This window comes from Scyliorhinus canicula, chromosome 1 (assembly GCF_902713615.1).
Source record: "Scyliorhinus canicula chromosome 1, sScyCan1.1, whole genome shotgun sequence".
Classification (NCBI taxonomy): Eukaryota; Metazoa; Chordata; class Chondrichthyes; order Carcharhiniformes; family Scyliorhinidae; genus Scyliorhinus; species Scyliorhinus canicula.
Genome location: NC_052146.1, coordinates 48,072,482 through 48,087,025, shown reverse-complemented (window position 1 = coordinate 48,087,025; position 14,544 = coordinate 48,072,482). Strand labels below are relative to the sequence as shown.

The following is a 14,544-nucleotide window of genomic DNA, read 5'->3' as shown; positions in this document are numbered from 1 at the left end:
TATTCCTATTCCTTCAGTTTCTTTGAACTGGACAGCACTTTAGTTCTGGGAAAGATGGTGTGTTGATCCAGCTGAAAACTGCAAGGAAGATCAGGAGGGATAATGCATTAGGGCTCACAGTCACAGAGAATATTTGTTTGTAGCTTTTGATTGGGCTGTTTTAGTGCAGTAGGAGTGGGTGTCAATATTTCAACTTAGGCTGATCATTGATGCAACCGGGAATGTTAATTTGTCTTTAAGCTGCTGACAATCTTGCTCTGTACTTCCTTTTATATAAGTTTGTGCATATCATTTTATTTGATTTATAGCTCCTTTATCTTTTTCATTTCATTTCTGTTGAGCCTTGTTATGAACATTACTTATAAACTTTAGATGCGTTTTTGCCATCCCATGTTTGAACACACTGAGCATGCTTGAGAAGGGTTATGTATGCCCTTGCGCATGGAGCTGGGTGTGTGGTGGTGATGGCAAATGTATGCCACCAACATTTCTGTGCCTGAGTCTTGTCTGCTATTTTCTTAAAATGTTTGAATTGCTTCTTTAACTTCCCTTTTTATTTTGAAAAAGGCCCAAATGCATTTTTATGTAACTTCCTGCTGTACTAACATCCAGCGTGTGGGCCTTGTATAATTAGTGCACTTCCACTTTTTTGTATTGCTGAAGGATCTTCAGTGAATATGACTGTGACATAAAATGGTGCAATTGACTTCAAACCAGATCCCAGCATATAACATGATTATTGCTGGCTGATGTTCGTGTGTAAATTCTGTGTTCCTGTGTAAAACGTTCCTGGGTGGCACGGTAGCACAGTGGTTAGCACTGTTGCTTCACAGTGCCAGGGTCCCAGGTTCAATGTCCGCTTGGGTCACTGTGCGGCGTCTGCACGTTCTCCCTGTGCCTGTGTGGGTTTCCGCCGGGTGCTCCGGTCTCCTTCCACAAGTCCCGAAAGACGTGCTTGTTAGGTGAATTGGACGTTCGGAATTCTCCCTCCGTGTACCCGAACAGGCGCAGGAATGTGATGACTAGGCTTTCCACAGTAACTTCATTCCAATGTTAATATAAGCCTACTTGTGACACTAATAAATATTATTATAAATAATATGCAGGCAATCTTGATTGCCTGATTAAGCTCCATAACTATTGAGTAGGGTTCCAGATCCTGATAACTTGGGTTGGTTCGGGGGGGGGGGGGGGGGGGGGGGGGGGGTGGACTCTTCAATTCCCTTTAGACCTCTTGCCAATAATACTTTTAACTGCAACTTGATATTTGATCCACTTGTATGAGAGAGAAGTTTATTTCTATCATAATGTCTCATCATGAAAGCCTGCATTATGTCACCTTTTAATCTTCCAAACCTTTTCAACCTCTCCCTCCCACCCGGTAAAACACCTCTGTGCTGTTTTGTCCTTAAACTGAGGTTAAATACCGGTAGGTGATTTATAAGTTTTAAAATGATCTAATTGATTTTATATTTTCTCAAGTAACCCATATATTTTTATTAACCATCGTCATCAACTTGTCCTGCCACATTTAAAGTTTGTGTGCATGGGCACCAAGGTGTCTCTGCTCACCTACACCTTTCGAAAAGATGCCATTTAAAGTGTACTGCCTTTCATAGAACATAGAACACTACAGCGCAGTACGGGCCCTTCGGCCCTCGATGTTGTGCCGACCTGTGAAACCATCTGAAGCTTATCTGACCTACACTATTCCATTTTCATCCATATGTCTATCCAGTGACCACTTAAATGCCCTTAAAGTTGGCGAGTCTACTACTGTTGCAGGCAGGGCGTTCCACACCCCTACTACTCTCTGAGTAAAGAAACTGCCTCTGACATCTGTCCTATATCTATCACCCCTCAATTTAAAGCTATGTCCCCTCGTGTTGGTCATCACCATCCGAGGAAAAAGACTCTCACTGTCCACCCTATCTAACCCTCTGGCTATCTTATATGTCTCTATTAAGTCACCTCTCCGCCTTCTCCTCTCTAATGAAAACAACCTTAAGTCCCTGAGCCTTTCCTCATAAGACCTTCCCTCCATACCAGGCAACATCCTAGTAAATCTCCTCTGAACCCTTTCCAAAGCTTCCACATCCTTCCTATAATGTGGTGACCAGAACTGCACGCAGTACTCCAGGTGCGGCCGCACCAGAGTTATGTACAGCTGCAGCATGACCTTGTGGCTCCGAAACTCGATCCCCCTGCTGATAAAGGCTAGCACACCATATGCCTTCTTAACAGCCCTATTAACCTGGGTGGCAACTTTCAGGGATTTATGTACCTGGATGCCGAGATCTCTCTGTTCATCTACACTACCAAGAATCTTGCCATTAGCCCAGTACTCTGCACTCCTGTTACTCCTTCCAAAATGAACCACCTCACACTTTTCCGCATTAAACTCCATCTGCCACCTCTCAGCCCAGCTCTGCAGCTTATCTATGTCCCTCTGTATCCTATAACATCCTTCAGCACTATCCACAACTCCACCGACCTTCGTGTCATCTGCAAATTTACTAACCCATCCTTCTACACCCTCTTCCAGGTCATTTATAAAAATGACAAACCGCAGTGGCCCCAAAACAGATCCTTGCGGTACACCACTAATAACTGAACTCCAGGATGAACATTTGCCATCAACCACCACCCTCTCTTCTTTCAGCTAGCCAATTACTGATCCAAACCGCTAAATCACCTTCAATCCCATACTTCCTTATTTTCTGCAATAGCCTACCGTGGGGAACCTTATCAAACGCCTTACTGAAATCCATATACACCACATCAACCGCTTTACCCTGATCCATCTGTTTGGTCACCTTCTCAAAAAACTCAATAAGGTTTGTGAGGCATGACCTACCCTTCACAAAACCGTGTTGACTATCGCTAATCAATTTGTTCTTTTCAAGATGATTATAAACCCTATCTCTTATAACCTTTTCCAACATTTTACCCACAACCGATAACTTTCAATATTAGTTCTCCCAAAATACATCACTTCTGCACTTTGAATTCCTTCTGTGATGCTCCTGCCCACTTTACTATCCTATCTGAGATGCTGTAACTATTCTCATTACTGTATCGTATCAAAAAAATATATTGCTGCTCCCTATGCCTGTTATTATACAAACTAATAAGAATATGGACCCAATATTGGCCCTTGAAGTAACATCACTGGGACAACTTGCCAGTGTGGAAAACATGATACCACACTTAGCGGTTTACCTTTTGTTTTGATAATTTAGAGTACCTAATTATTTTTTCCAATTAAGGGGCAATTTAGCATGGTCAATCCACCTAACATGCACATCTTTTGGGTTGTGGGGGTGAAACCTCCACAGACACGGGGAGAATGTTCAAACTCCACATGGACAGTGTCCCAAGGTCAGGATTTGAACCCGGGTCCTGAGCGCCGGAGGCAGCAATGCTAACCATTGTGCCACATGCTGCCCCGGTTTACCTTTTTTGGATCAATCTTCTCTCTTGCCTCAAAATAATTGAATCAAGTTGGTCCAAATCAATTTTTGCTGAAAGAAATCCATGTTGTCTCTTGATTAATGCACAGCCATTGAGATGAAGGTTTTTGTCCATGATAATGGTTCATTGTGTTCCCATTACTGATTTACTGAATGACCTGCAGTTTCCTGGTTTATTGTCGGAATATAAGATGAAGGAGCATGACTCTTTGAGCCCATTCCTTCATTCAACCAGATCATGGCTGGTCTGATTGTGGTCTCTCTCCACTTTACTGTCTGTCCACTCGTAACCCTTGATTCCCATGTCTATCAAAAATCTAATTCTGAATTTACCCAGCCTTCATTGCTTCCTGGGGAAGCTAATTCCACAGACTCATGGCCCTTTTTGGGGAAGGGGGGGGGGGGGGGGGGGAAGGGGGAAGGAAGAGGGGGTGTAGTGTGATCCAGTAGCTCCTGTCATGCTAGTCCATCCTTACAAGCAGCAAAACATCTAGACGTGGGCTGATAAATGGCAAGATTCATTTCATGAGTGGCAGGTAGTAACCTCCGATAAGAGTCTAATCGCCTTCCTTTGTTCAATGGCATTACCATTGCTGAATCCAACGTCATTCACATCCTGAGAATGGCTCACCATTTGACCAGAAAGTGAACTGAGCCAATCACATAAATCCTGTGGCTACTAGAGCTGGTAGAGGCTGGGTATTCGGCAGAAAGAGGTTTATCTCCTGATTTCCAAAGCTTCTGTACTGTCTAACAGCCAACAGATGTTGAATATTCCCTACTTGCTCAGGTGGATGCAACAATAGTCATGAGTTTCAACAAGATTCAGGGGAAAGCAGTGTGTTTGATTCACTCTCCATCAACTCATTGCCATCAGTGTATTATGGCTGCAGTATGTCCTATAATGGGCTGGTTTAGCACAGTGGGCTAAACAGCTGGCTTGTAATGCAGAACAATGCCAGCAGCGCAGGTTCGATTCCCGTACCGACCTCCCCGAACAGGCGCCGGAATGTGGTGACTCGGGGCTTTTCACTGTAACTTCATTGAAGCCTACTTGTGACAATAAGCAATTATTATTATTTTGTAGAAACACTGCAGCGGGTCACAAAGGTCACGGCGTCGAGGATCCGGGATCTTTTCACTGGGCTGTTAAGTCTTCTGACATTCCAGGTGACTATCCTGATGGGGGGTTTTGGTGCCCATTAACCATAGTTACCTGAGGGCGCACGTGGTGCAGTGGTTAGCATGGCGACTATGGCGCTGAAGACCCAGGTTCGAATCCTGGCCCAGGATCACTGTCCGTGTGGAGTTTGTACATTCTCCCTGTGCCTACATGTGTTTCACCTCCACAACCCAAAGATGTGCCGGTTAGGTGGATTGACCACGATAAATTGCCCCATAATTGGAAAGAAAATTGGGCACTCTAAAATGTATTTATAAAAAAAACATACTTCTCTGTGAATACGCCCCTGCATTCCATGGTTTCCCTTTGTTAGGGGGCTGTCCAAACTGGCCGCAGTCACTGTTCTCCCCATGCGGCCGGGCCCCTGCGCTACGGGGTTTCCCTTTGTCCAGGGGCACCCAACATGGCCAACAACTGTGCATCCATCATGTGGACATGCCCCTGCACTCTGATGTCTCCCTTTGTTCAGTGACCATTCTAGGTGGTTCCTTACCGTGCTTCTTTGTTCCAGGCCCCCAGCTGTGGCCCATTGTACCCATGATGCAGTTCTCTTTCAGCCCTTATCTGTTTCTCTTTCCCCGTGTTCCCTTCCCATCCCCTTTCCAGCTGCTTTTCTCATTTGCCCCTCCCATCCCTGTTGCTTGTCACTCCTGTTGGGGGAGCGCCAGGCCACTGTCTGTTACATGCTCCCGGCGCAAGCTATCCGGCAAGTATGGTGACCTCCCTCCTGGGAATTACTGTCCTTTTTTTTCCTCGCCTGTTCCCTGGAGTTCCTGCCCACTCTTTTCCCCGTCTTACCCTGCACTTCTCATGATTGCCACTCCGCCTTCCCCTGTCACTAACTTTGTTGTATCGACCAAGGTCATGTTCCTCCACGTAAAGCGGTCTCTCAGGTGGGGCTTTCTGTTTCACTGCTCCAGCCCACACTCTGCGCCGAACCTGTCTGCCCGGGCCAGGACTGTGAAGGATTGTTCCTTGCCCTGGTACGTGACCCAGAGCTTGACTGGGTACCCAATACCCTGGTATATTCTTATTTTGTGTCCTTCCCAACTGCAGTTCTTGGACTGGCGGACCCAGCACGAGATTCTCTCCCGGTCCTGGTACAGGTACAATTTTGCTATTACTGTCCTTGTTTGGTCCCTGGCCTTGGGCTTCTGTCACAGTGACCGGTGTGCCCTGTCTATTTGTGGTGTGTTGGGGAAAGTCTCCCTTCCCACTAGGTTCCCCAGCATCTGGGCCTTATAGTTTGTGGGGTCCCTACCCTCACTTCCCTCCGGTAGGCCCACAATCAGCAGGTTTTGCCTTCTCGAACGGTTCTCCTGGTCCTCAACTTTTCCCCTCGGACTACCCTGTGTCACAACCAACCATGCCACTCTCTTCAGTGCCATGATCCAGTTGCTCTGGTCAGTTGTGCTCCTCTCCAGGTCTTTGATCGTTGCTTCTTGGGCCTCTAGACTCTTTTCCACTTTGTCCAGGGTGAGCTTTATCTGTGCCAGGGCTTCGGCCACTGCGTCCTTCACCGCATCCTGGATATCCATTTTCGTCTCTTGGCTGTGTTCCCTTAGCGAAGCTTGCGTTGCTCCACCTCGTGCGCTGATCAGCTCGTCCGATTGTCTCTGTTCCAGGCTCCTTCCACTCCTGGTCTCTGCTCGGTCCCTGGACACTTTTTTCAGGCATTTTTCTCCTTTCTTTCTCCCCCTCTTTTACTAAGGTTGGGGGAACGAGTTGCTGAGTTTTCTTTTTTTTTCTTTTTTAAATTTAGAATATCCAATTCATTTTTTCCAATTAAGGGGCAATTTAACGTGGCCAATCCACCTAACCTGCACATCTTTGGGTTGTGGGGGTGAAACCCACGCAGACACGGGGAGAATGTGCAAACTCCTCACAGACAGTGACCCAGGGCCGGGATTCGAACCCGGGTCCTCAGCGCCGTAGGCAGCAATGCTAACCACTGTGCCACCGTGCCGCCCGTTGCTGAGTTTTCTGATGATTTTTTGATAAAAAGTAGTTATTTTACAGGTCCGCGGAAGGAGAGCCACCTGACATACAACTGCTCAGCACATCGTCGTCACCACGAAAGTGTCTCCCACAAATAAATATATAGAATCATAGAATTTACAGTGCAGAAGGAGGCCATTCGGCCTATCGAGTCTGCACCAGCTCTTGGAAAGAGCACCCACTTAAGCCCAGACCTCCACGCTATCCCCATAAACCAGTAACCCCACCTCGATCCTGGATGTGATTTACTTGTTGCGCCCAACTCTGTGATGCGACGAGGCCGTCTGCGCTGTCTTCTGCTGGGACTTGGAAACAGCGAGTCCTCGACTGGGCACAATTTAGTACTGGTTCACAAAAACTTGAACCAGTTGTAACTGCACCTAGGGGTGGGGGTCCCCCAGGCCGTTTGAGACCCAGGTGGTCAGGGACAGGGCAGCATGGCACCCTGGGACTCCCGCTGGCACCTGGAAACCATGGCACTGCCACCTAGGTACCCTGGCAGTGCCAAGGTTGCCCATGGCAGGTGTCAGGCCCGGGGTGCTTTTCCCTTACGAGGCAGTGGGGGGGAGGGGGGCGGGGAGAGTGCTTGAGAACCCCGGAAGAGGTAATTTGGGTGTGGTGGGGTTCCGAGGCCACATTGGGGTCGCTGAGGGGACTTGAAAGATTAGGGCTGTTTTTGGAAATGGCGCCGCTGATCCGCGGGTACTCTTCTTACACTGGGAAGCTGAGCTTGTCAGTGCAGGAAATTATATAAGTGTGGCCTCAACAGGGTGTTCCTCGCCGAGACCAAAAAAAGGCAAATTCCCGTTGAATAACAGGGTGTTTCTCAGCACCACAACCACCGAGAAACGCCCCCAAAAGTGGACTTTCAAGATGTGCTGTGTAATGTTAGATATACAACACCAAAATGGAGCATTTGTTCCAATTTGTTTATGCCAGTGTGATTCCTCAACTAGTTCTTTTAGCATTACCCTTCATTTGCTTCTCCGTCCTGCTTGTCTAACCAACTGTTGCCGTCATAAATCCCCTGTCGTAACGAGTTCCACAATCTCAGCAGCTAAAGTTGATCTGGTGATATTGAAAGTCAAATTTCAAAATGAAAGCGTTCTGGTAGTTTGGGAAATCTGCTTTTGTGTGGCATTATTTACACAATGTCAGGAAACTGAGGTAGTTTTAAGTAATCGATGTTTGTATTTGTGGGTCTTGAAAGACGGCACAATCTAATTTTGTGGTTCTGTATTTGAAAAGATTGATGCCTTCCATTTGTTTAGATACATGCATACCAATGAGTTTGCAGCGTGAGGCGTAAAAACAAACCAGTTTTAAAGAAAGACTTAGCTGTCGCTTAGCAACCAGGGGTCACCCTAGGTTTAAAAAATAATTAGTTTAGTTTTAAGCTGGACCCTGTAGAGGCTGAACAGGGCAACGGACCAGATTACCCAAAAGAATAAAATCCAGAAACTGTCTTAGGAAGACAGTTAAGTTTTTAAAAAAAATTTAGAGTACCCAATTATTTTTTTCCAATTAAGGGGCAATTTAGCATAGCCAATCCACCTACCCTGCACATTTTTGGGTTGTGGGGTGAAACCCACGCAGACACGGGGGAGAATGTGCAAACTCCACACGGACAGTGACCCAGACCCGGGATTGAACCTGGGACTTTGGCGCCGAGAGGCAGCAGGGCTAACCCACTGCGCCACCGTGCTACCCTGGAAGACAGTTCAGTTGAAGGAACAAAGAACAAGAAGTTCCTATTGGGTAAAGTAAAAAGCAAAGAAAGTGCTCGGAGTTAAAGAGCCAGCTGGACAAAGATTTAAAAGTGAGAAGCCAGATATCCAAAGTAAATCAAAGGTTTGTTGGTGATAATGAAAATGAAATGAAAATCGCTTATTGTCACGAGTAGGTTTCAATGAAGTTACTGTGAAAAGTCCCTAGTCGCCACATTCCGGCGCCGTCCGGGGAGGCTGGTATGGGAATCGAACCGTGCTGCTGGCCTGCTTGGTCTGCTTTAAAAGCCAGCGATTTAGCCCAGTGAGCTAAACCAGCCCCTGCAGGCTGAGGAGCAGTAGTGTTCGGTTGGCATGGCTGCATACTTAAGAAATTGTGTGGAAGCTTCAATACACATGGCAATCCAAAGTGGAGGAACATTGACAGGGGAGATGGAATTCCTGGAAATGGATCCTTGGGGAAGGGACACAAGTGAAAACGTTTGTGAGAAGATTCTAAGTTGTGTTTTTCCCAAGATGAGTTTGGAAACATTGTGGAAGTCAGATTCCAGTGGCTGTTAATTTACGTGGACTGTGTACTTATCGAGAACATTTTAGTGTAAGATATATTTATGGCTTGTTATCCTAAAAATCTGTGTACATCTGTGAAGATATAGGTGGGGTGAAGGAGTATTGTATTATAGTCCATCTTTTCATGTTTGAATGTTTTTTTAAAAATTCCTTTTTAGAAGTTAGTTGGCAGTCCTGTGACTGTTCATCCACTTCTCTAAACAAAAAAAAAATTATGGTCTGTTGAGCCAGGGGTCTATTCTGCGACCTGACTGTCAGCAGTAACTTAAGCTGGGATTGTAACAAGAACTGTCTTTTAGTGTTTGCAGAGTATGCTTGCCTTATTTTCATGAGATGGCACTCCTTTTCCTCTTGTGAAAAGCATCACCTAGTGGTTATGGTTTGCATGGCTGCAGGAAAAGCTACAATGTGGTGTTCTGTATAGGAAGTGTACCCTTTTAATTTAAAGGTTAATGGCTTAGTTTTAGTAAACTTTGAAGCTCTATTGAATGAAATATAAAAAATGAGCAATTGTCTTGATATTTGATTTTGGTCTGTTTTATTTATATATATATATATATATATATATAAAGTAGCATGTCTGTCTTTTCTTTGGAGAGGGAAAATAATGGGAGGGAGGGGAAAGAAGCCCATTTTGATTTTTTAATACAGATTTTCCAGAGACACTTGTCAGGATTTCTTGCCTTGGAGCTAAATTTGACAGCTGTGCTCCAACCATCAGGTCTATATTAAATTAAAGTTTAGAACTGACATGAGAAATTTCTATGCTCATAGGTTTGTCAATCTTTGGAATTCTCCTCCCCAGAGGGTAGCACTGTTGCTTAACAGCTTCAGGGACCGGTGTTCGATTCCCGGCTTGGGCACTGTCTGTGCGGAGTCTGCACGTTCTCCCCGTGTCTGCTTGATTTTCCTCCGGGTTCCTCACACAAGTCCTGATGTGCTGTTAGGTAATTTGGACATTGTGAATTCTCCCTCCGTGTACCTGAACAGGCACCGGAATGTGGCAACTAGGGGTTTTTCACAGTAACTTCATTGCAGTGTTCATGTAAGCCTACTTGTGACAATAAAGATTACTATTATTATTATGTTCAGTTGCTGCATATGTTGAAGACTGAGGTATAGATTTTGCACTCGGGGGAAATCGAGGGATATTGAGCAGGAAAGTGGTGTCGAGGTCATTCATAATCATATTGATCTGGGAAGCAGGCTTGAGAGGCCTTTTTCTAATTTTCAGTTAAAATTCATTGTCTAATGGGAAAAATTCTTTCAGTTCTTCTCCAGGATTACGGAGCAGTTTGTGTTTGGCATGGATGTGTTGGTGCACACAGTATGGAAAATATGGACAGACCTCCTGGATGTTCTTGGGATTGATGGTAAATGTATTTTTATATATGCTGATTTTAAGGAGAATGTTGTGTAAAGGAGCTTTCTAATGTAAAGTGCTTGGGTCTTTATGCTTTTCACAGCCTGCTTCACTGTTGTCAAATATCTACATTTTAGGATAATTCACCATGAGAAGCTGTTCTTTAGGCACCACATGGGTGTTAGAAAAGAACTGCACTTCCTTGAGTTTGTGATTTTATTTGTAGCGAACCATAGTGCTCTACATAGTGTTCTACATTTTATCAATGGACTATGCCATCTCTCGGAGGCATTTTCATTATCCTATTTGTATGGTCAAGAATAGCTTTGGTAGTGGCACCTAATAGCTTTCAGCCACAGGACTTGCATTGTTTTTTTTTGTAGGGGATCTAGAACGGTCAATTTCACTCCAGATTGTACTTTGTTAGAAAATACAAGGCTGTCATTTATGACTTGAAAGTGTGGTTTTAACAGCTCAGCAGTTTTAAGTTACTCAGATTACTTGGGTTTACCAACTTAGAGCAGTAGCCGTAAAAACTATGCCAGTTTGGCAGCTGTATATTACAACTGTGTTCCAGACCAAAGAACATCGTGGTGCATCTTGAAAAGAAGACAAACCCCATTGTTCTGTGTGATGCTCTCTAACAGGAGTCAATGGTGGATATTTGCTTTTCAGGCTGAAGCACACTTTATTCTGCATCTAGGCACTAATGTTTGGCTTGAAAAGCTGAACAATTTCCACTGTTCATTTCTGCAACTCAAAAAAAATCTCCATAGTGACCAGCTAATTAAAGTTGTGTTGATTTTGTTATGACAAGCAAAATTTAATTCTCCATTTTTTCTTGCAGGATCAAACCTGAATCAGTACCTGAACCCGTCGACAGCTATAAACCACCCAACTCAAGTTCTCCTGTTAGTCGTTGCTGTGCTTATAGCCTATTGTTCTTTGTCAATGTTTATAGGGTTTATATTTTATACTTTACGCACGTTATTTGGTTGCTTTTTCTGGATCGCTAGGATTGTTTTTTATGCCCTTGCTTGCATATACATTTTGCAGAAATCTGAAGGTGACCCTGAAGGTGCTGTGCTCCCACTTTGCATTGTAGTTTTAACATACATTACTACTGGTCCAGTTGGCTTTTATTGGAGGAGGAGTGTTAGTCATGTAGAGGAAAAGCTCGATCATCTTGATGGCCAAATCAGGCTCATGAACATTCGTCTCAGTAGGGTATTGGAAAAACTAGACCAAAGCACTGTTTAGTGTTGGAAGGAATGCTATTTATTGTTCATCACCAGCACTGTTAATGGATAGTGAAGCACTTGTTTAACAAGTGTGAGTAACCCCTTTTCAAGGATTTAATTTCCTAAGTTTCTCTCAATCATCTTAACCACTTTTTATTTTTATACTTGCCTACTTTGTATTCATCAGTCAATACTATAAATGGGAATAATTTTTATCTTATTAATTCCCTTTCTTTTGTCCTAAATGTGTTTGGTCAAATGTTCATTAGCGCAAACGGAATCTGTTACACTCCATAAAAACACCAAACAAAGGAACATTTTTGTTCTCAAATTTTACCTTATTGGAGGAAAAGAATATATTTGTGTTCGGTAATTTTGCACTATTGTGATGGTGTTAGTACTCTGAATGAGAAGAATAGTTTTATTTTTAGCTTTAGTATAGTTTGTGAAACAATCATGAGGTAAGTTCTAAATTAAACTTCTTTATAACCTTTGCACCAGTTTCCCCTTTGTCCCTTTCAGTGCAGCAACTTTATTGGACTCCAAATTATGTATGTAGAGATCAATTTGTGTTGGTATTCTATTTGCAATGTGCTGTAGTGAAATAAAAATACATATCTATTGTGCACCCCCACTTGGTGTTTCCCCCCTTAGTTTTGTGGGCAAATTTCATGTGACAAAAAAATATAGAAATGTGTATGTGTAAATCTTTTGCAAACTGCAGATTTGCCAATGGTTTGTAGACCATGGACCATTAATATGGCATGTTTGTAAATGTAATGAAATAATTAATTATTAGGTTATTTCTATAGTTTAATTATGGCATGTGATGGTGAGCCAAATTCATAAGAAACATCCTGAAAAATAAATGTGAAAATATGTTCCAATCTACAAAAGATTAATGACTGAAAGATTTTCTGTCCCACCTTTAGTTTCTAATAGAGCTCAATGAAATTAGTAGATAACATCATCTGTAATGTTGCTCCCACAAATTTGTGTTTCTATGATTCTGCTTTCCGAGAGGTAATCTACAAACAAGGTAGATTTTAGTATGAAAGTATTAGACCTGAGTGGGTTATAGCGCTTACAAGAATGGTATTGTGAATGAATGGGGGTAGTTAAGTGAGTCTTCGAGCTGATGGATCCAACTCAATCAATTTTGTGATGAAGTTTCTTGGCTCTCTCTTTACCCTGATCATGTAAGAAAACAATGAGATGGGGATTTTTAAATGTTGGAATTGTTGCAGCTCTACAATCAATGACACGTGGAACTAACTCCATTACTATAAAGTAACAACAGATTGTGTTCATTAGCTTTGGTTCCAGATGATGTGCCTTTTGGGAGTATATGATGCTATATGTGATGGAACTTGTTTGGAAATGAATGCCTGAAGGCAAAATAAAAGCTGAAAATGTTTGTTCTCTCAGACCATGTTTTTGATTTCTCTACCCTAAGAAGAGTGTAAATAATGGGAATTCTTCTTATGACAGGTACAGAATAAACAGCCTATTGGATTATATTTTACCTTTGATATGATTTAAATTGTGCTGATAACTGCATTTGAGCTCATTTGAACCTAATTAACAATGAAATTTATGGATTGCAATGATAAAACTTTTAATGATTTAAAAGTATAATTTCTGCTGACTTTAAGTATTTCTGCAAGGACATTGTGATCACACTACTTTTGACAGTTCGGCATTAAGAAGAAATTATTTTTGTTGTACCTTTTTGTTAATGTTACAAAATGCACTTATTTGAACTGCCTTTTTGATTGCAATTTAAAAAAAAAAAAATTTAAAGTACCCAATTCATTTTTTCCAATTAAGAGGCAATTTAGCATGGCCAATCCACCTACCCTACACATCTTTGGGTTGTGGGGGTGAGACCCACGCAAACACGGGGAGAATGTGCAAACTCCACATGGACAGTGACCCAAAGCCGGGATCGAACCTGGGACCTTGGTGTCATGAGGCAGCAGTGCTAACCACTGTGCCACCGTGCTGCCCCTTTTGACTGCAATTTTTGATATTTCCAAATTTGCATTAAGTAATTTTATGCATTGGTAATTTTTCTGTTTGTATATTTACATATTGCTGCTGCTAAGTATTATTTGGATTCTATGTTCAAACTCAAGATGTAAGTTTTAACTAAGAAATGGATAGTAGAATATGTTAAGCACAATGTTACTGTATATGTTAATAAAGATAAAACCATGCAATACTAATTAGCATTTTGGTTTTAAAATTTCATACAACACAAACTTGACGAACATCATTTTGAGCATGAATTCACCCCCCCCCCCCCAACCACAAACACATTGTAGCATTGGCAAGATCCACTTGCAACAATTTGCCAAGGCTTCTTCAGGACCTTTTTCAAAAACCTGTTACTGTGACCACCTAGAATGACATGAACAGGCGCATGGAAACACCACTACCTTAAGTTTCTCTTCAAGTCACACAACATCTCTGCTTCTTCCACTGAATCAAATTCTACCTGTTGTAGAAGGAACTACACTATACAGACAATCGCAATTCAAAAGGCTGTTCACTCCCACCTTCTTGAGAGTAATTGGGGATGGGGAAATAAATACCAGCCTTGACAACAATGTCCGCATGACATGAACTTTTTTGAATGCTCTCACGTTTATAATTGTGTAGTGACATGTTTTAGGTGGGAGTGTTTGCAAAGAGTCTGAGGGTGAACCTCAGGTGAGGAAAAGCTAAAGTGCTCGGAGGAGAGTTGAGGATTTTGATTTCACCCAGCTTAACATAAGTCTGGAATTCACCAAAAGGCAGAAACCCTCATTACAGTTTAAAATAGAAATGCTTGTTCGTGGCATTGAAGCGCATAACCAAGGCTACAGTCGAAGAGCTGGAAAATGGGATGCGCCTGGATAACTTTTTCAGCTGGCAGACATTATGGGGCCAAATAGTCACCACATGCTCTGTTTCACATCCCTGTCAGGCAACGTTTCAGATGCCC

At 43.0% G+C, this 14,544-nt stretch overlaps 1 protein-coding gene across 1 annotated transcript in view; it reads left to right on the top strand.

Moving 5' to 3' along the window:
- Nucleotides 1–13,783, top strand: part of LOC119962317 (bri3 binding protein) — a 30,042-nt gene extending 16,259 nt beyond the window's left edge. The window contains exons 2-3 of the mRNA XM_038790302.1: nucleotides 10,222–10,324; nucleotides 11,162–13,783. Coding sequence (XP_038646230.1) covers nucleotides 10,222–10,324; nucleotides 11,162–11,574 — 516 coding nt within the window. The 3' untranslated portion in view covers nucleotides 11,575–13,783. The remainder of the gene's footprint in view (nucleotides 1–10,221; nucleotides 10,325–11,161) is intronic.
- The last annotated feature ends 761 nt before the right edge of the window (nucleotides 13,784–14,544 follow it).